At 39.4% G+C, this 22681-nt stretch overlaps 1 protein-coding gene across 4 annotated transcripts in view; it reads left to right on the plus strand.

Annotated features, from left to right (window-relative positions):
* ACSBG1 (acyl-CoA synthetase bubblegum family member 1) overlaps positions 1 to 22490 on the plus strand; it is a 40909-nt gene extending 18419 nt beyond the window's left edge. For 3 of the 4 annotated variants that reach the window (XM_038147629.1, XM_038147630.1, XM_038147627.1), the window contains 12 exons: positions 4768 to 4985; positions 5566 to 5654; positions 6431 to 6551; positions 8330 to 8410; positions 10865 to 11014; positions 13410 to 13586; positions 14066 to 14247; positions 14872 to 15105; positions 15691 to 15908; positions 17665 to 17804; positions 18799 to 19045; positions 20106 to 22490. In XM_038147629.1, coding sequence (XP_038003557.1) covers positions 4854 to 4985; positions 5566 to 5654; positions 6431 to 6551; positions 8330 to 8410; positions 10865 to 11014; positions 13410 to 13586; positions 14066 to 14247; positions 14872 to 15105; positions 15691 to 15908; positions 17665 to 17804; positions 18799 to 19045; positions 20106 to 20182 — 1848 coding nt within the window. In that variant the 5' untranslated portion in view covers positions 4768 to 4853 and the 3' untranslated portion in view covers positions 20183 to 22490. The remainder of the gene's footprint in view (positions 1 to 4767; positions 4986 to 5565; positions 5655 to 6430; positions 6552 to 8329; positions 8411 to 10864; positions 11015 to 13409; positions 13587 to 14065; positions 14248 to 14871; positions 15106 to 15690; positions 15909 to 17664; positions 17805 to 18798; positions 19046 to 20105) is intronic. The other variant, XM_038147628.1, reaches the window with a different exon arrangement.
* The last annotated feature ends 191 nt before the right edge of the window (positions 22491 to 22681 follow it).

Genomic DNA, 22681 nt, shown 5'->3' on the forward strand with positions numbered 1-22681 from the left:
CACACTGTAGGAGTTTACTGATGTGACGAGCAGAATGTTTTATTTTAATCAATAATTGTTCCCTTTTCCTGCAGTGGAAAAAGTAGAAGTTTCCATTAATTGAAATATTTTTGTGTGTTTTGGCTAATTTAAAAATATTTCCTATATTTATTATCTTTTCTATTAGGGTAAAATTATTTGTTTATTGTGGAAAACTGGTAATATAGCAGAAAACCATTTTCTTTCCCCAGCTGTGGCAAGATAAGCCACAGGAGCTAGTTTGTGTGTTTTATTAGAAGAATCACTATGTGTTTAGGCTAGCTAAGACTTTTAAGTTCTCTTGAAATTCCAAAGTTCTGTACCTTTGTTCAATCTATTTATTGGCACAAGGAGAAGTTTGACACAGATGCCAAGCTCACAGACTCTAAACTGTGTATTCAGCTCCAGCTCTTACTAAAATGAAGTTAATCTTTCAGGGTCACAGGCATCTTGAAGAGTGAAAAATAGTGGGTGAGAAGAGGAATGGTGTATTTCAGTTTTCAGCAGAATGTGATGGCGTCATAGCTGTGGAATCTTGGATGATGACTGACAGGAATGCCTCCAGCAGAGAGCTGAATTCCTTCTCTCATCATTAGGGCAGAGTGATGTTTTGCAGCATCTGGCATATAATCAAGACCTTGTTTTGTGAGTTAAATCTGATTAATTTTCAAGCAGAAGTTAAATTACTGGTTTGCTTCTTGCTTCGCAGGGCATATCCATGGACTATCACTTGGAGTTGCTCAGATCATGCAGCAGGGCCATTCCACAATCAGCCTGTTTATCTGTCTGAAAGGTGACCTTGGGTCTTTTGCATTTTATATGACTCTCAGAGCTGTTCTTCCATAAACATCTGAATTCATTTACATTCTCAAATCCTTTCTGGCAGTCACCAGAATACTTGCAGGTCAGGTAGTGAACAGAGAGAAGGTTTCACTAATGATATTAGCTTTAAGCTGTAGGGTTAGTGTATTTCTCTTGATTTCTCTTGATCCTTCATGTATCCCAGAGGTCCAGCAGTTTCAGCCAGACTGATTATACATGGGGGAAAAAAAATTGTTATTTGTTTGTCTGTTTGAAGTAATTTTTCATATCAGGGCTTGTACCATGTCAGAACTTCCCATTTTACAAGGTGAAAGGAATAAACTGGCTGTTAAAAACCACAAAATGTGTAATGTGTTCTATGTTGTGTATAATTTCAAACTTGGTATAAAATATTTGAATAACAAATGTATTTTTATAACACAGTATTCACATGTAAATGGTTCATAAGTTAAGGATTGTGTTGTAAAAGATCAGTTGAAAACTGGAAGTGTGTCTTTTAAGGGGTTCTTAACTACCTTTTTCCTCCTGTTGAGTTTCTTGTTGAAAATTTACACTTTAGTTCCCATCTTGGTGGGAAAACTGCCCATCTAAAATCCCAGGTATTTAGATCAGCTTTTCTTAGAACAGTTCCCAAGACAGGCTGCAGTACAATGATCCTTTTACAACTTATGAATGAGACTACCCTCGAGCCGTCTCTTCCTTCAGCAGGGAAGGCAGTGAAACATGCAAAATGAAGTCTGATTATGGAGTTTTTTGCCTTGGAGGAGAATGACATAGGGGAAAAAAAATGTCCTTCCAGAGCCTCAAACAGTGACAGTCCAGATTTTATTACCTGAAGAAAATCTCTGTTCTTCTTGTTTTATCTGACAATATAGCCTTCTTTAAGCTGAAATCTTTTTGCAACATCTCTGACCTTCAGAATTCATGTGAAGGGCATGAGCCAAGATCACACAGTAGTGGATGAAAAAGCATTTTGAGTATGAAGTATAATGCAGGTAGCAGGAGTTAGTGGGAGAAAGAGGAAAGGAACAGCTACTCCTTGCTTGCATACAGAAAACTTTCAGTGGCATTAAGTGCTTTGAGATGGAGTGCTGGGTTTTTTCCTTGTACTCTGTGAAGCTACAGTTGTATAACAAATCAATGCTAAGAGTGTATATTGAGGGGGTTAATTCTGATCTCCACTTTGGTTTCAGGAGGTACTGAGTTGATTTCCAGCCTGGACATTGCAGTTTAACTTTCAGATGCTACTGAGGCAGAACACCTGTTTTGCTTCTCCCAACATTTATAATTGATGCATTTAGTATTTAGCCAGGCATTCCTTCCCAGGCACTTTCTATGAAGACTGAGCCCCCTGCTCAAAATCACTCTGCAAACTGACAGAGGAATATATTGTTCTTGTTCCATTTTTTTTACTAACTCTGGGGTCAGACAAATTAGATTTTTAGAATTATTTGGCTTATTGAGATTTCAGAACTGTTTTGAGATTTAAGTTCTACCTGCAAATACATGCAAAAGCAGACACTGAATGGGCATTCAGGTTTGTATTTGTTTGTGCTGTATCTTGAGTATTATTAAGGTGGTGCACCGAGTCTCTGAAAGTGATTCTGTTCCTTGTCTTTGATATGAGTCAAAGATGCCTTTTTAACAGCAGAAAAACCTGCATAAGGAAACCAAAAGGAAACACAGTTTTCAAGTACGTTTTTGGTTTCCATGTATAGATATTTCAGGGATTTGATTGATTTTCATTATTCTCTGGGAGCAGTGCTGTTATCTGCTGCACATGTGAAGTGAAAAGACACTATTAATGCAACTTCTGTAATGTTATTGTAGTGATGTTGCTAATATTTTCTGTTTCCTTCAAGAGAGGAACGTCTGTATTCAGGAAAGTTTTCAATATATGGACCAGAATGTTGTATTTTAGCTCTGTATGGTATGATTTTATTTCGAACAGAACAGTCACCTACTTGTGTCCAAGCACACCTGCAATCCCTGATACCTTTGTTTTGGAAGCCAGAACATCTCTAGATAAAATTTTTCATCTGGGCTTTGGTGTGTCACTGCCTACAATAAACATTTGGATTAACAATAGCTTGTGTCTCTGACAGGTCTTACCTCTCATCCTTTTCACGCCTGCTTTGGGGTTAAGTGCAGAAACAGCTGCTTTGCCTTCTCAACTCATAAAGTATTTCTTGGGTGCTGCTGCTTACACTTTGATAAAGTCTGTCTATTACCTAAACTCCTTCACAGCTATTTGTTTCTAAACTCTCTGGATTTATGATGCCCTTTCTCCACTGGCCTAAGCACAGCTCCGCACCTATGTTTTGAAAATCATTATGTGCCATTTACACATGTGAAAATGAAGGTGCATGGAGATGAAGCAGCTTAATTTGTACTTATTGTTGTCATTAGCACCTTCTGTGATGAAGCAGCTTAATTTGTACTTATTGTTGTCATTAGCACCTTCTGTTTGTCTAGAGAACAATGCAAATCTGCCAGCCAGGAGCAGGAATGGAGTGAAATGTTTGTGAGCTTACAGTAGTTTGCTGTGCCTCTGGCTCTTGGTGCAGGCTGCAAGTGTGTTCTAAAGCACTGCTGTGGATCCAGCTATGGCTGATGTGTTCCTGTATTGCCACAAGTGCTCAGAGAGGCAGTTCCCAGACCTCTGAAGAAACTAGAAAAGCATTGGAGAGGGGTGTGATGCATATTGTACTTTTGAACACTCCAAAACTGCTCTTTTTCATCCACTGAGGTAGCAGGAAACAGCCCACATACTGACTGAGCTTGCTTTACAGTTTTTTTCTTTCCATAGGTATAGTAAAATACAATTATGCTTATTAGCTTGTATTAGGAATTACAAAAAGTACTGTTTCTGTTACTCTTAATTCTTACAAACACAAGCACATTGGTCTGAAATTTTTTCACCAGCTCACTGTAGAGTATATCCTTTTTTTATGCCTATGCTAACAATATTGCTTCATTTATGAAAGTACATCTAAGGGAAAAAAATCTTTAAAATGTTCTTGTACTGCTTTGTTCATAAGTATGGGAACTGTTTGATGGGGGAGTCGTGGGAGGGTTTGTGCTTTCCTTGTGAGAATTCACCTGAATTTTGCCAACTTGTAACCCCTAGATCCTCTAAGGAGTGTGTTCATACTCAGCCTCTTGCAGGGCTTGCAGGAGCCAAGGCCAGTCTTTGAGGCAGACATTTCTTGTGAGTGCCAGGGACTGTCCCAGTCCTTGGCACCAGTGGTGAGAGCCAAGTGACATTTGTTGGTGCTCAGCATCTTTTGTCAAAGAAGGGGAGAAAAAAGTACAGGGAGAAAAAAGTGGATGGTATAAAGACAGTGTGAGTAGGACAAGAATAGAAGATGAAAAATGGAACCAGGGCAAGGCAGGAATGAGTAGAATGGACGCATTAGAACATGGGACAGATGACCAAGGGAAAACAGTGGGATATAGTGAGGAACAGGGACAGGATGAGGGAGAATAGCTAGAGGGGCAGGAGGGAGGGCAGAGTTATAACACCAGGAGCTCGGATACTGAACGGTGCCAGAGGTTTCGTATCTTTTGGATCTCTTTAGCCTTCTGATTCACCAGCCACTCCGTTGGCACAAGGGGGAGTGCAGAGCTGAGCACAGGTAAACAGATTCTTCTGGAGCTGGGGGTGTGCCTGCAACACACAGATCAACATAATTCTGTATGGCACTTCCATTCAAGATGGAGAACGAAGTACAAGAAATAAAGATTTCTTTTTCTACATGGTATATTTGATAATAAGAAAATTGGAAAACCCTTCTCTCAAGAGCTGGGAAGTGCCAGAGTTGTGCTTACTCCTGTGGTCTTTATTCAATCCTCTTGTCTTCTGGTACACGGTCACATGGTATTTTCAACTGCAGATTACCTTGACAATGGTGCTTTACCTTCCAGAGTCTCTGTGGACTTCTTTTGCTGATGGCAGAGTCAGACTGAGAATAGATAACTCATGCCCACAGACTCCCATAACAGTTCATCAGATGTTCAAGGAGAGTCTGGAAAAATATGGATCCCTTAATGCATTGGCCAGCAAAAAGAATGGAAAATGGGAGAAAATAACTTTTTCAGAATATTATTGCCTCTCTAGGAAAGCGGCCAAGAGCTTCTTGAAGGTAGGTGCAGGAAACAAAACCAATGCCTTTATTACTTTTGTCTCCTTTAAAAACCCAAAGAACAAATTAATAAAAAAACCCCAACCCCAAACTCCACAATATATAAGAGTTTTTTTTCCATTACTTGAAGATCAGTATTCAATATTCTTTATTGAAATGATAATGATGAAGATGACTTTTGGTCAGAGGTAACACTGCTCAGAAGAGCTCAGCAGCCTTAAGATGAAGAAGAAAAATAGGGGGAAACTACTATCATGAATTTAGTGAGATAAAGACAATCTTTAAAGCATTCTAAATATGGGGTAATATTAGTACTCATTATGCTCTTGTTCATATTGAAATATTCTGGGTCTTGGGACTTTCTGGGCAGCAGAGTTCAAGCAGACAGGAGAAGGCAGTGGAAAATTCACGTCCTGTTAATTGCTGATAAGTGCCAGGTTTGCTATGGATACCAAAACATGCCTTCACATGCCTTGTCAGTACTGTGATAATAAATCAGAAGTTCTCCTGGTTTATATTTGTGTGTATGTTTCTCTCCAGTGGGCCTATATCATTTAATCTTCTGTATATTATTTTTAAGCTTGGTCTTGAACGATTCCATAGCGTAGCAATCCTTGGATTTAATTCTCCAGAATGGTTCATCTCAGCTGTTGGAGCTGTTTTTGCTGGGTAAGATTTTTTGGGGGAGGTTAATTTTTGAGGGGGATTTGGGGATTTCTATTTTGCTAGGTCTGGGAATGTAACAAGTCAGTATTTTGTATCATATCTGTGTTGCTACTGATTGACACTTTCAGCCACCTGCTGGAGTCTTAGTTAGTTCAGACACTCATAAATGGATCCTGTTTGCCATGGGCTTAGGCATGACAGTCACACAGAAGCTGTTGCACAGGACCTTATCAATGGAAGATGTGGGAAATAAATGAGAATCCCAGTTTTATATCAATGATAATAATACAATAATAGTGATATCTACAGTAAGATATAGTCAAGCAGAAGAAGTAACATATGAATATTAACTACCCTGATTTATTCTATCCTGTTAGCTGTCAATTTGTATTTTACTTCTTAAGCTGTTCTGTACCAATGAAATCCAAATTGGTATCTGTGCACAGCTTGAACAAAAAGAGGACATAAGTGAGGATTTTTTTTACCACTTCCTGAGGTACTCCTGTGTAACCTTAAGTGAGTTAAAACACTGAGTCCTAGCATCTTCTACTGAATAGTTCAGAGGTTAGTTTTTGCAATGAGCATAAATCAGAGATTCATGTATATATGAATATGTGAAACAAACACTTGAGCTGTCCTGCTGTTTGCTTCCACATCTTCATACCCCTTCAGGTTTCATCTGATCTTTGATTATTATTCTGTTCTGATACTACATGCATGTGTATGTGTGTGTATGCATATGAATGTGTGTTCTTATATATATAAATTTTTTGATGCAGAGGAATTGTCACAGGGATATATACGACCAATTCTCCAGAGGCCTGTCACTACATTGCCCATGACAGCAAGACTGATATCATGGTTGTGGAAAATCAGAAACAGCTGGACAAGATAATGCAGGTACAAGGTGGCTGAATGATTACTGAAAAGCCACAATTTTTTATTCCTTGATGCTGTGTTGGTCCCAAATACCATGTATACTCTCTGTATTATGAAACCTTTCTTTGTGAAGTGTGTGTTGTTGCTCAGAAGTCTGGTATCTGGTGTCAGAGCTCGTGGGTGGCTCTGACCCTCTGCAGTGTCTGTGGCTCCAGCAGAGAACTCACTGGATGGTTCACTGCAAGCTTACCTGAAAAAACCCACATTTTGATCCCATGTTTTTACTGTTACCACCTGATTCCCTTTGGAAAAATACAGTCCACTTGAATGGAAGAGATCATGCTGATGCAGGTTTGTAAAGGTCTGCCATTTAAATATTAAGGATGTCAGTGTTCAGAATTTTCTCTTTGCAAGGTATCATATTTTCCTGCTTGTAATATCAGCCATTAAGGCTCTTGAGTTTACTGCACTTTGGTTAACTTGAGACAGAGCTTAGTGAGAAAGCAGGAGCCTCCTTAAGTGAACAATCTCAATTTTGACAGAACTCTTGGGCAGCTGGGCCTGCCTTTCTGCAACAGTGCGAGATGGAAAGACCAATCTGATGCCAGGGTGACTTGGGAGAGGAGCACAGGCGGCTCTTGAGAAGGGCTTGTCTGTCTGTCATATGTTGAGGGAAGCCTCATCAAACTTGCACCAAATGGCACCATTTGCTGAAGCAGGAGGGCCCTCCATGGTGGAGCTTTCTGCCAAAACCACATACCTGCAAGAGAGAAAATATGCAGGTTTTTTCCCAAATGTAATATAAGTTGTTCATTAATTACTTTGTATTTTGTAGTTGTGTTTTATATGCAATATGGAGGAAGAGAGATTTTTGTAAGTATTCTATGAAAACACACAGTCAGATGAGCCTTCTTGCAGTGTCACTGACACAGTACCAGGCTATGCTGTTGCAAGCATGGAGAGAAGAATCCAAGTGGAACAACTCAAGGGGTTTGGTTCATACACATGATGTAGAAAAAGAGACCTCTGGCCAGCACTGCTTTATCCAGCAGAGAGTTTTTTTGAAACTTTTTTTCTGGAACCCAAGATTGAAATAATAACATCTCAATTGCTATCCTTCTAATAATATGTACATAATGGCTGCCATCAGGCCACTGCTTTTGTATTGGCAAAATTCAGTTCAAAATGTGATTGATTGAAAGGTGTCTGTGAGGCATGGGGTCTCACAGAATTCAGTGAAATTAATGCTTCCTGTAGGCCATGCAAAGCACACAAAGAGCTGCTGAAAGCAGCAGCTACTGTGTCTGCCTGTAAGCCTGCAGCTTTATATTTTTATATATCCTTACAATGTGCATACAGCTTCCTTTGATTTTATCCTTAAGGAAGTAGAACTTTTTTTTTTTAGTTCTTTTGGCTGAGGGACTTTATTGATAATCACAGGCCTGGGTCAACTTCTCGCTTGGCCTGCACTGTTCCTTTATGTGCCCTTTTGTGCATTATGAGAAAGGACGCTGAGGAGCCATTTCTGGTGTATTTTTCATTTTTTAAACCTTTTGACTGATACCAGATTTCCTGGAGCAGACTGTGTAGTCTGTGTAGACAATGTAGTTCCCTTCCCTCCCCCTCGCCTCTAGTTGAGCTGGTTGGTGATGAGTTTAGGGGGGGAGACTGTTTGGAGGTGAAGGGAAATGGGAGGTTTTTGTGCCTGTCAACTCATTACAGTTTTGGCAGCATTAGAGTGAATAAAAGCCCACACAAGATACGAATAATAAATAACTTTGTTTTAAAAAATGCAACAGATCTGGAATCGGTTGCCCCACTTGAAGGCTGTGGTGCTGTATAAGGACTCCATTGCAGAGAGACATCCAAATTTGTACACGGTGAGTGAATACTAGAGCAGAGGCATAACCAAATAATTCATGAGGTTGCACCCATGTATTACCTGTTAATACATGGGCTATTATTTAGTTGATACATTTTTCCTGTGATTATCTGCCATTTAGAATGCATTGCTGTGTTCCAGCAAACACATTCAAAAGCTTTATCAGCTTTTTCTGTTCAATTTACCTTTGATACTTCGCATTTAAGAAAAGAGCTACCTTGCTTCACTGTCTGTCTCGTGTCTTCCTAATTTTTAACTTGACTGGGTTATTAAAACACCTGTAGGTTTTAGGTGGGAATGTGTACTCTCAAATGGTTAAAAAAAATTGCTCCCTGGTGCCTGTGAATTGGGTAATTTTTTTAAAAATCCAGTATTTTAACTGGACTACAGATCAGATTTTAGGCTGAAAAAGTTCAGCTGTTGAAAAAATATATTGAAGAGATATATAATGTATTCAGTATGTAAAAATATAAGGAACAGTGAACAGCATAGAAATCTTTTAAATAACTTGCAATTTTGATAATTTGATAAGAAAAAAGTCTTCTGTGCCTTTTTTTAATGTCTTGCATATAACTTAATTATAAACTGTTATTGTTCCACTACTACAAATACTGGTATAGAGCATGCCTTGCATCTTGTACAATAAAAATGTTAATACAAAGATGATCTTACTATTTAAAAAGACTAGGTGCTAGCCTTTAATTCTTGAACAACTTGCACTTACTGAAATCTGAATGTGTGAGAACTGCTGTATTTTTAAACACCGGTTCCGTGTTCAGGTGTCATGTAGGACATTTTCTCAGACGAGCAGGGTCGCTGTGAGTGTCTGACAGGTGCCATAGTTTATGTCATCTAAAGGAAAAATTAGAGATCAGATCACCGGAGGCAGAAATGATTGCTGAGGTGTGATGCAGGGCAAACCACCAGCCCACGCAGTGCTTGATGAAAGGGATTTGTGCCGTGTGATGAGCGGCGGCAGGGGCAGAGCTGGCTGAGCAGCGCGTGTTTCCAGAAGGCAAATGCAGAGTCAGGAGTGTGGTGTGACTGTTTCTGTACCTTCCACACATGCTGGAATGCCAACACCATCTGTTGCAGGTGCTGTTCAGTAAACAAAGCCTGCGCAACAGATTCTCAGTGATCGGTGCATTCCACTGTGAGAATACAGTTTGGTCAGGAAAGCAGGAACAAGAGCTTAGTGACATACAAACAATTACGTCCTTCACACCACCAGGCTTTCCAGGAGCTTGTGAAATTGATGCAGCCACATTCTGTGGGGAGACAATAGAATGTGACAGATCCCTGACTAGCTGCAGAGCTGTGCCGTGCCTCTCTTTTCAGAGATGTGGTTTGTTGGAAGAAAGTATAAAACTGATGAATAATCCTTGGGACAGCCTTGCCACCCAAGAAAAGGAGGTTAAGGTGCCACAGACGCTGACTATTCTAATCTTAGTAGCCCAGGGCAATGCCAGATGTCTGAAAGAAGAAATTAACTACCCTCAAGCAGAGGCTCTCCTTTTTCACCTCTGTTTTTCTCATCATCCCCATTACTGCTTTGTGGTCCTAGATATAGCTCCAAGAAATTGCTGAAAAAGGAAGGTGCTGCACCTTGCATTTAAATATTACACTTCTGTAGTACAGTATGAATCACATGATTGCAATGGGAAACTGACCATTTGGTTATCCATTTTCTTTAAAAATTCTGTGATACTCGTAGCTTCCAATTAGCATTGCAAGCAATGTGACACTTAACAGCACATCAGGGGTGTGCAACAGAAGTATTGGGGAGCAACCCTTATAATACAGAGGAGCAGGTTCAGGATTCTTCTAGGCCAATTTGTGCAGCACAAAAGTCCAGCGTCATAAACGTTTTATCTCACTCTAGAATGAGCCAAATTTGAATGGAAGTTGTGACCAGCATCATCATATGTTGTTTCCTATAAAAGAGCACATAATTTGGGCAAACATTCACACATCTGGATAATAATGCTTTTGCAAAGAAGTTGTCGTTCAATTGCTTTATAGTTATATTTATATAGTGTACAGTGAATGATAGATGAGCTGTTACAAGTGTACTCTTAAAAATGATGCATGCAGATTGCTTTAAATAATACTCAAAATCATTCTTAAAGTATGAGAATGTAACAGAGTTTTAGCCTCCATGACTTATCCATAGTATCCACGTTGGAGGAGGAACAGTATTACTATTCCTTCTTAGACATTGAAAAGACTCATGACAGCAAAATTTTAGATAGTCAGTTTGCAATTCACACATTAGGCTCTAAGATAAATTCACTATATTTCTTCCATAGCCAAGGTCTGGGGAAACTTGCCTTGGACATGTGTTCAGAGCAAGGCACTGAAATGTTCTAACATTTTTGAGACAGGAAAGATGCAGTACCATGTCAGTTTGTAGGAAGCCATTTGGTATTTCATTTTCTGTTCCGTGTTCTAGATGGAAGAGTTTCTGGAGCTGGGAGGTGACGTCTCTGACAGTACTTTGGATGACATTATTAACTCCCAAAAGCCAAATCAGTGCTGTGTTCTGATATACACCTCCGGAACAACTGGGAAGCCAAAAGGAGCCATGCTGAGTCATGACAACGTAGGTACTTTAGGCTCCTCCTGTAGCAGAGAAACAGCAAAGTGTGGGGATATTTATTCCTGTGGTTTGAAATGGCTGGTACATCCTAGAGCCCTGAGATGCTTTGGCTTTTACAGCCTGGGTAGTGTACTGCAAAGCAAAGGGCAGTCAGCTGTTTCTGGTAAAGTACAAACAAGGTAAAGAATGAAACTCCATTCAAACAGCCCTTCACAAAGTGGAACAGTTCTTTATGAATATGAAATTTTTATTCACTGTATTTCTTGTGAGATCTAATGCATGAATTCATAAATGTAGTTCACAGATTGCCATAAAGTCTCTCAAGTGAATGTCATAGGTCACCGTGAAATGAGCAAATCATATACATCAGCCAGCTACTATCAAAACAGCCTGATGGACTGGTTTTGCAGATTTTATTAAAATTGTGGGTGGATGTGTGGATTTTTTACTTTGGTGCTTTTTGTTCCTGGACTTGTGTGCAGGTTTCTATGTCTGTCACTGGAGGATAATACAGTTCCAGTGCTCAGTGCTGGTGCTGACAGTAACCCTACCTGTGTTGTTGCAAACAGAAATTTTCCAGATGTAGACAAAAGCAAAGTTGTTTGCTAAAAGGACTTTCCACAGAGGTTTGCTTGGAAAGATACATGTTTGGTGTCTGAGCAGGAGTGGAAGGTGGTAGGAAGCCTTTCTGAATACATAGAGAATCTATGCAAAGGGATGGTCTAAGTTGAGGCCTCACCCCTTAAAGCAGAAATTATTGCAGACATGCACAATGTGGAAACAGCAATTTCACCCAAATGTAGGGAATTAATGCGCTAGTACCTGGAAGCAGAACATAATGAACTTGGGAGACAAAAAGACAGATTTGAAGTTACAAATCTATGCTCTTTTATATCAAAGGAGTCTGGTGTCATTTCCATGCCAGCTGCCAAACTATTCTTGGCTGCTGATCACAAACAGGCTATTTATATGTTGACAAACAGTGGAAAGCATGCCATGCCTGTAGCTTTGCTGCTGCCTTCTTTAGTCAGAGATGTTTGCCACTGTTCATGTGCAAAAAACCAGTGCTGAATCAGTCCTGCATGACCCTCACAGATCTGCTGTGAGTGTGCCTGTGTGCTGTAAAGCTTGAAGTAAAAGCAATGAATACAGACACATCTTAAAGACATCATGTTCTTCCTACTGTGTGAATCTCCCATAGCTGCTTGTCCAGTGCTGCCACCTAAACTTGGATGGCCTAACCTGGCAGCACACTGCTCCTTAAAACCCTCTCTTGAGAATCTCTATTTCCTTAGGCCAAGCCTACACTTGTACCTTCTAATTTATTTCAGAGGAATGTGCTGTGATAACAGGAATACATGTGGTTTGTGTCTGTACTCTGCCATCTTGAATACTCTCATTTCTGTATTCTGCACTACCCAGTTTAGATCACAGACTTGTCTGAGAAAGAGCTGTTTCTTTTTGTTGCTTGGGGTTTTCTGGTTTGCTTGGGGGGTTTTTGGGTGGTGTTGTTTGTTTTGGTTTTTATTTTTGTGCACATATATCTTCTCCATTGTCTCTCACACCATCACATATATTTATGTGTCTTCCATATGCTATGTTCTGAGGATGAAGATATGCATATTTAGCATCCTTGAACTGCATCTTCTGAGATAAAGTGGGAAATAGGAAGAAGGAGGGGGAAACATCATCCAGGTTCACTAGAAGTCAAGCAACACAACTTCAGAACTATTCATGTATGTGCTGCCTCTCACGAGAGGGGTGTGTGTGTGTGTGTGTCACTTGGAGCCACTGCAGTGAATATCCCAGAGGCTTCCAGAGGAATGGAGTACAGCTGCTATCTTCCTCCTCAGTGCTTACTTAGCCAGGGGATGATCAGTACCAGGCAATGAGCTTGTGGCTGATTCTAAATTGTCCTTTGAGCTCACTGATCACTGAGTATTTATTGTTCCTTTTCTAACTTGCAGATACAGCACTGGTGGAAGATGCCAGTTTAATAGAAAGCCTGCAGAGTTGGAGAGGTGGAAAGGAAGGGACAGATCAATTTGTTTCTCATTCATCCAGCCCATGGCTGCCTGGCTGAGTGTGTCACTAGGGCATGGGGAGCTGCTAGTGTTCACAGCCCAGTCAGGCAGCCAGTAAATACAAATGCTGTGTTTACTTACGTTATCTGCTCTTCTGTATTGCTGCAAAGGTAATCTGGCTTTTGGCAGTGTCCCCAGGGAACTGACAGACTGGTGTGTGGTCAATACTGCAATGTCTTTCTGTGAGCGCAGATTTTTCACAGTTTCATTAGCACAGCAAGAGGATAACACGTTTGTGTTAAGAGGAAGAAAGGAGGAAAACCCAAACCAAAATCACGACCATACCTAATGTGTTGTATTATTTATTTAAACAGATTACTTGGACATCAGCCCATTGCAGCAGAGCAGGAGACATGCAACCTGCAGAGGTCCAGCAGGAGTCTATAGTCAGTTATCTCCCACTCAGCCACATAGCTGCACAGATCTATGACTTGTGGACTGGAATCAAATGGGGAGAGCAAGTTTACTTTGCTGAGCCAGATGCTCTAAAGGTACCTTGTCTTGCATTACATCTAATTAAGATTGCACTTCTTTATCTTAGAAAACATCCCAAGGAGAGAATATGGTATTTGAAAAGTTGTAGAGGATGAAGATTGAGAGTATGAGATTTTTGTAAGAGTTATGGAAAAATAAAGCTGATTGTATTTGTGATCCAGTGCTCTAGACTCTAATTAAAATATATAATTCATATTCATAAGGTTCTTTTGAGGCAAAAGAAGCATAAGCAGTTGTTGGAGAAAAGGGAGGCTGTAGGAACTGACCATGTGTGTTTTTCTCCTTGTACCTCCCCCATTGTGTCAGACTGACACATATTAGTGCATATTGGTGACTGAAGTGAGCTCAGCAGCCCTTCTTTATGTTCTGCATATTTAGAGATGTCCTACAGAATGAAACATTCAGGTTTTACTTCACCAAATCTCTTTCTCTCTGCTGTGTGCCTTTTGTTGAAATTATTTCATTTTGATAACAGGGCAGCTTGATCAACACACTAAAAGAAGTGCAGCCAACATCTCACATGGGAGTTCCTCGAGTATGGGAGAAAATCATGGAGAAGTTAAAGGATGCTTCTGCTCAGTCAGGATTTATGAAGAAGAAAATGCTTTCCTGGGCTATGTCACTTAGCTTGGAGAGGAACCTGAACGGCTCAAACAGGTGTGTAGCACAATGAGTGAGATTTCCAGCAACCTGAAAGCAGCAATTTCCTTGTAAAAAACCATGAAGCCTCAGTGAGACTCTTTGTATAAGTGGGTAAAATCTGGCTTGGCAAAACAGCAAATATAGTGCAGGGGGGAGGGTGTAGTTATCAATTGTTATTGATGTGAATTATTTTACAATGAAGTGCGGGAAATTTCTTATGCAGAAAGGTATTCCAAAATATCATTCCATGATATTCCTTTGCTCGTCTTATCATTCAGTTTCTCAGATAGATCTTGCAAATTTCAGATTTCAATGGTGTAGGTTCTCAGAGACACATTTAACTGATAAAAAAAACAGGTATACAAGAGCTGTGTTGTTTAAAATATGTTTTTATAGATTCTTTATGTATTTGTTGAATTCAGATACCTCAAGAGGTGGAGGTAGGAAAGCTCCAAAGATAGGAGAAACACAAGACACCAAATAAATGAAAGAAGAATGAATGTGTCACCTTACTTATGTTCTAACTTCTGTCAACACCCAAAACCAAATGACAAATACGTGTCCAAACGAAATCTGGGCCTGATTTTGTTTAGAAAACTTCCTAGGTTGCTCTGACTTACTTGTGTATTTTGTGCTCAGCAGTGATCTAAAGCAGCTCTGGACAAGATTAGCAGACTACTTAGTGCTTGCAAAGATCCGTAGTGCACTGGGGCTTTCTTCCTGTCAGAAGCACTTTTGTGGTGCTGCTCCTCTCAACACAGAAACACTGTATTTCTTCTTGGGTCTGAACATCACCCTGTATGAGGCCTATGGGATGAGTGAGACCACAGGCCCACATTGCCTGTCTGGGCCTTACATTTACAGGCAGCACAGGTAATTTTACTTTTATTACTATTTTTTAATATGATCTGTTTCATTTTATCTATGAAAAAAGTATTTATTAAGGTCAGCAAAGACACTGGAGCTTATTTTATTTTCCCTGAGTGCATTGCCACTCTGTTGTGACTTTGGGAGTCAGAATAATTTCCAGGTCAGAATTTGAACAGGTTGACTCCTGTGCCAGGAGCACTGAAACTGAGTTGCAGCATTATAGCCAAACACAGTGACTACATCTGACATAAACCCTAGCCCTTGCCCAAGGGAGGAATGCAAGACCTCAAAACCAAGAATGGTTTTATGCCTGCAGATACAGGGGGGAAAAGCAGCAAGTGCAGGCCAAGACAGACTGCCAGAAAGTGCTCAGACACCCTGACAAATCTGCCCTAGTGAAGGAGTATTCCATGGCTGCTGGACAGTTACAGCATGGTGATAATTGCAGTCACGGATATTTTGACAGTTTCAGGGATTGGGCAAAGATATTTTGACAGTTTCAGGGATTTGGCACGTTGGCCCAGCTTATCAGTATTGTGTTTGATGTTTCTGTGATCCTTGTGGGGTTTTTCTGCTCTTCTCTGGTAGCTGTGGTAAACCAGCACCTGGATGCAGAGTGAAACTGGTGGACAAAGATACAGAAGGCAATGGAGAAATCTGTTTCTGGGGAAGGACTGTTTTCATGGGTTATTTAAATATGGAAGACAGAACAAAAGAAGCCTTTGATGAGGAGGGGTGGCTGCATTCTGGAGATTTAGGAAAGCTAGACAAGGATGGCTTTCTCTATGTCACTGGAAGAATTAAAGGTAATAGGCAAAATCTTGCTCTCTGTTACTGGTAAATGTTCAGCACTGTTCAGTCATCTCTCAGTTGTAGTCCATCTAATGAAGTGTCTTTCCTCTAATACTGGCAGCATTGCCCTAACAGGAAGGTAAAATAAACTTTCCTATGAGAAAACCACAGTGTGCTCTGTGTTCAGGGAAGCTTTCCCTCTAGTCTCTAATAGGTGGAGATGATTCACTTCCTACAGCCAGGCTTTTCATCTCCCACCCCTTTACTCAGTATTAATTACAATTAGCAATATAAACTACTGACACAGGTTTAATGTGTTGTTTGATTTGAATGATATCATTAAGCTGTCCAGTCTCCCTCTGAACCTTGCCAGTGTCTGAATTGCACATTAGAATGTTTAGGAGGGAAGGAGAGGCACCCTATGCTGCAGAGAAATCGGTGCTGTAGGTCAGAGGTTGGTTCCTCTGGTGTCTTAGGTTGTGTTTGCAGAGACCAGAGCTGAAGCTCGAGAGCAGAAGGGCAAGCTACAGCTGAAGCAATGCACTTAGGTGTTACTACAGGACACTGGCTGAAGGCTCACGGGACTGAGACTAGTCACTTGCTGACTTGGAGGCTTTCTCCATGATGCATATTCAGACTGTGGGATTGGTCACAGGCAAGACGTAACTGAGGAAGATTTAAGAATTGAGTAAATATCATCTTAGAACTTAAGATGAATCACTAGAAAGAAACACAGATGAGTGAATTCGTCACAGGTGGCATCATGTCCTGCTAGGAATCAGGACTGAAGTTGGTAGTATTAATAGCCTGCACCAAATACAGCTGTCTTGACTTTAACTTCTTTTCTTGTCTGATTTAGCACAGCAGTAACAACCCCTTGTCTCAATTCATAAAATTTGTGTGTCTCTTGTGTCTGTCTGGTTTGCTGAACTCACAGCAGTTACTCTGAATTAAGGATAGGTAGACAATCCGGGATAAAATAACCCTATGCCCAGTTTGATTGAAGTTTTAAATCCAAGTCCAAATAAGGACAATGAAAAACTAAGGGCCAGAGAGATTGGTAGAGGATCTGAGACAAAGACAAGACTATTACAAAAGTAGGGTGGAATGAAAGGAAAAGTTAGACCTAGAAAAGCATGTCTGTGTTATTTATTGAAGCATGTTCTGAACTGCTGCAAAGACAATTATTTGAGCACAATCGGAAGTCACCAATATAACAAAAGCAAAGAATTGCCATTTACTTAGAGAATACTCAAGTTTGTAATAATTTCATGGAATATATATATGTTACACTTCAGAACAAATGTTGCTTTTATCAAGCCTTCCTCCAGTAGTAACTTATTTTTGTCTGACCCCTCTTGGTGGATTTAAGAATTGGTTTTAATCATGACAACAATGAACTTGCTTTTTGGTGAGATAGCAGTAATAGAATAATGGGTGAATCCTATGCTAAATTGGAAGAAATGATCTCTCAAAGAAAAATTCCCGTTATGTAACAGTCCCTTGAGAATAAGCTGTTACTGGATAATGTAAAAAATATCTGGAGCAAATATACTGAGGGACATCTGAGAACTTGAGCACACATTTGAAAAATAGTAGCATTTTTGTTTTGAAGATAATTAATAGGATTTGTGGTATTTGAAAAATACTGTCTTGGAAAAAAATCTTGTATTTTTTATGTCAGAATAAGAGGAGGAGGTTGAGCCAGACATCAGCCTGATCTCTGGAATTTATTTGAATGCAATTAATAGCCTTTCTTTTTTTGCCTAGATTTGATTATTACAGCAGGAGGTGAAAACGTGCCTCCAATTCCAATTGAAGATGCTGTTAAAAAAGAACTTCCAATTGTTAGTAATGCTATGGTGATTGGAGATAAGAAGAAGTTTTTGTCCATGTTCCTGACCTTAAAGGTAAACCAGTTTAAATACTGCCTTCTGTGAAGTTATACACCTGCACCTAATGAAAGAATAATAATTTTGAACCATTTGTAAAAAGACCTAAAGTTAGATAGGAAGATGTTAGCAGGGAGAAAAAACATGTAGCAGCTACAGACAAATCCTGCTGAGTCTAAACCTAGGGTTACCTAAACATCTACATATTTACTGCTGTTTCTCCTGCATGTACAATAAGAGCTATTTTCTATTTAAATCCAAATTTTTATATAAGAAATGCTGGAAGATTGAGAAGTTTTTTTAACAGAACACAACAATAGCTTTTATTTTTACAGATGAGCAAAACCAACAAATGTTTCTGTTATGGGCAAACTCAGAAACCTTCCAACAGAAACATTTCTATACAATTTGTTATTTTTATAACACAAGAATGATGACCGTGGAACAAAATAATTAATAGCCTTGCTGGGGTATAAGCTTCATTTAAGAAATCACTGTTCTCCTGGAACATTTGCATTTCAGTTCTGTGAACATACCTAGTGAATGCCACTTAGGTGTTTTGAAGTTGTTTACCTCTATGACCAATACTCCCTATCTTCAGGTGCAGTAGAAATACTAATTTAAGAAGTCTAGGAACACTTCTATCTCAAGCTGTTTGCATTACACCATAATAATTCCATTGAACGACGAGCTAAATATTTCCCTGTAACAATGGAGTCATTTGGAAAATATGGCAGAAATTCAAGGTCAGAGATGGGCTCTATGGCCTAATTCATTCACACATTTCAAGTCTGTTCATGACATCTGCATATAAGTGGAAAATATTTGCATTTGGTAGCCAAGTGGAAAGAAAAGCCCTTTGTGATCTGTAGGTGTTTCTGCTTTTTAAGGCTTACAGAATGTTTGTGTGTTTATCCTGAGCCTTCTTCCCAAGGGGGAGGGCCTGGTCAGAGAAGCTGTTAATGCCTTTTCAGAGTGAATGTTTAATGATTCACTTCATTTGATATTTTAGACCGTGCTGGACCCAGATACATCTGATCCTACTGACATTCTCACAGAGCAAGCCAGAGACTTCTGCCAGAGGAGTGGTAGTAAAGCCACCAAAGTGTCCGAGATTGTAGCTCCAAGAGATGAGACGATCTACAGAGCCATCCAGGAGGGAATCGACAGAGTCAACAGCACTGCTACCAACAGGGTTCACTGCATTCAGAAATGGATCGTCCTGCCAAGAGATTTTTCCATTTCTGGGGGAGAACTAGGTAAGACTTACTGATTTATCTTGAGGTACACAAAGTTAAGAGGCTGCTGATCTAAGAATATTCAGTACAGGAGGAAAAAATCGTTATGCAGTGTGTGGTAATGAATACAAAAATTGGAGTTTTTGCTGTGCACACATTTATGAATGTGTGCTCATTTGCATGTAGAGCTCTTAAATTTCAGATTGTTTGGGGTAATTAAGCAATTTTGGTTAATTCCATGTGCATTAAAGTATTAATAACTTCCAGTAATAATACTGAAAGTGATGCCTGGAATGGCTACCTAGAACAGAGGCTAGACAGAGGTAAAAGGGTAGGTTTTTCTTGAAAGGCCTTCACAAGGTACACCTTGGGCAGTGCAGGAGTGTCACAGAGACTAGACCCAGGATGGACAGCCATCAGACGTTGTTTGGACAGATGTAAGTTTGGTCTGTTTGCATGTTGGAGGTTAATGTCCAGTTACAGCTTCAGGTAGTGGAGTCTCATTCCCCTCGTGTGGCCCCCCCCACTTCACTGTAGTTCACATTTTTTGGGGCCTGTGAAAATAAGGTAACCTTGGGTTTCAGGCTTAGAGAGAAACTGTTTTTTCTGAATAAAGTGGGAGAACAGTAGCTGATAGGCCATGGAGTTTGAGAGCTATACACTAAAGCAGTCCTGATCTGGAAAACGTAAAAGCTAAAGCTTAAGGCATCAAAAGTTTCTCTTTAAAAGAAAACAAAAAAATCAGCAAGATAGTGAAAGCCTGATAATGGAGACCAAAGCCCATTACCAGGCTCTTTGAATATACTGGGAATTGTTTAAAAGCTTCCAAAACCATATTTTTTTAGCAAAAAAAATAGTAGCTAGTTACCACCTTCTTATCTGCAGCTCCCTTTGAAGTCCTCATGCTTATGTGGAGGCAACCTCACATATCACACTTACTTCTCACTTTCAGCCTTTATCTGTGCTTAGAGGAGAGCATGTTCTTCCCAACAGGCTCTTCAATAAAAAACTCAGGCACCAAAGCTCAAACTGAGTAGGAATTTTTGTTCCCATTTCTGGAATTGATTCTCCCTCTTTTAAGGTCCCACAATGAAGCTGAAGCGGCTCGCTGTGCTCGAGAAATACCGAAATGAAGTAGACTCCTTCTATAAAGAATAAAAAGTGCTTCCTCCAAGCATTAAGAAAGATCTGTGAACAAAAGGAAGTATTTTCTCATCAAAAGCATTAACAAAGATTTATGCTTTTAAGTTTGTAGTCTATTGATCAAACCACTAGAAAGCTGCTGTCAATTTAATTGTTCCTGATACTCACCTGATCATTTGTCCTCTTTTTACAGAAGCATTTTTCTACAGTGTGTCCATTCTCTAGTACTGCTTTTACTTTATGACCTTAATGACTAAAAGATCTGTGTTGTATAAAGCAGATACAACTAATTCCTCTAGATTGAATCATAACAGGTATTTTATACAGTCTTCCATTTTTCTTTTTTTCTTTTGTTTACAGGATGTTTCTCCTAGCTCATGATATATTTTGCTAGATAGCAGTACTGCTTAATGAAACTGTCATACCACTCCAGTGATAATTATTTAAAAAAAATTTAAAAATCAAAAGGGGTGAGATTTTTTTCCCTTCCCAGAGAACACTTTCTTGTTCACTAACACATTTCAGAACCTGAAGACATTCTTCTTTCTGTAATGCCTACAATTCAGACTTCTGTGAACACAGCAGTTTGCTTCCTAAGTCCATGTTGGAATAAGCGTTACTATTTCTCATAAAAACAAATAATCAGAAGTAGAGGAATAGCTCCCTAAGGCTGAAAGGCACAAAGGAATAAATACAGGAGCTCTCACATTAAAATGCTATTACAGAAACTTCTTTAAAATTGTTTACAGTGCTATTCTTTGAGCAGTGTTTGTCAGCGTGTATCTGCATGTTTCAGTATTCACAGTGCACTAATTCTGACAAATGTGGGCGACATTTCTTCTTACCCATATGCAAAATAAATCACATTATGAGAAGGAAATGCTTGGCACGAGTTGTCTAAAGGGTGTGCTGTAAGTGATCTCTGGCAGGCAGCTCTAGTAGCTCACACAGGCAAGGCAGGCCACAGCCTGTTATTGAGACAAAGGATGCAGAACAGGATAAGGTTTCCATAGAAGTTCCATTACCAATCTCACAGATCTTACAGACCTAAGATTTGTTGCAAGTACCAATAATCAGCTCAATATATAAGACAAAGCAGCAGCTTAAGATTATAAAAACAAAAGAGCAATAGGACTTTGAAAAGTTTATTCTTCCCCATTTTGTGCGCAATGGTAATTCAGAATTTCTTTAACAATATCAATCTGAAGGAAACAAGGAAGCAGCAGCTGGAAAAACACAGAAAGAAATGTTGCCCTATTCACAATCAGCTGAGCGTGGGAGGAATAAATCTCCTCCAGCATGTTGTTAGACTGTATAAAAAAGCTGGGATGCTTACTTTAGAGAGTGACACAAGTTGTTACTCTAAAGTTGTTTTACTTCTGAAACAACCAGCCCTAAACAGTCCCACTTGATATTACTCCACTTAGTTACTTTCTCTTAATAAAATGAAGCTGTAAGAAGCCTGCTTCTGGCAGGAGAGATAATCCTGTGCTATACTAATGAGTTTGAAAATACATATTTACTTGTCAGGTCCAGGAATGGAAACGATACCTTGATAGTTACAGATCAGAATGACTCAAGTGACAATCTGCATCTGATGGGGAGGGGAAGGGAGGGCAACGAGTTGCTTTTGCAACCATTAAGCTTAGTAAGCAAGGAAAAAATAGATTGAGATCCCCTTGAATAGGGATGAAATGTATTTCTGGAACACAGGCACCAGAGCCAAACCGCTGATCTGTCTTAATCCATTTAGGGCTTGTCTCTTACATTCAGAGTTTCTAGAATAAAATTACTAGTCAATACAGCAAGACACACTGAACAGACTGTGCAGAAACTACAACACAAAAAGCATTCTAGCCAAAGTAATGAAAAATTTAGTGTAAATTTGCAAAGTTAATACTTTCCTCTCACACTATATGGTGGAAGTAATTTTGTATTGTTTGCCCTCATTAGGACTCTATTGTAAAGTGTGTTTCAGAGAGGAAAACTTGTAAGAATTATTTTGGTATATAGATCTGAAAAATAACTTTACTTCAGCATTAATTTTCACCCCTGGTTAATGGTTGTAGGTTTTTTTTTTAATACAGAAATAGATTAAATCTCTAGAATTTTGTATTTCTTAATTCATGCCTTTTGTGGGCAGGGCTGTATTTCATGAATCACCAGAGTATTAAAGTGGTTTTCCTGTTGCTTCTAATACAAAATTGCTATTTTAAGTTATTTTATACCCGTTTCTGTGCATGAAGATCATCTTGTGCTACTCAGGCTGAAAACCTATCTTTTTCATTTCAACAAGATCAATAAAGTAGGTTTTAAACATTAAGGTGCATTTATATGTCACTAATCTGTTACTGGCTTGTTTGTGTAATTTTTCTATGTGGAAAGTAAAACCCTCTAATTGAAATGGAAAATATTAGACAGTTACAGTGCCAATAAAGGAATTCACTTACATAAAAATGTTCACCAGGTAGAAAAAAATAAATAAAACAAAGCACTTGGAAAAGTCCACCGAAA

Source organism: Motacilla alba, chromosome 10, assembly GCF_015832195.1.
Source record: "Motacilla alba alba isolate MOTALB_02 chromosome 10, Motacilla_alba_V1.0_pri, whole genome shotgun sequence".
NCBI classification, from domain to species: domain Eukaryota; kingdom Metazoa; phylum Chordata; class Aves; order Passeriformes; family Motacillidae; genus Motacilla; species Motacilla alba.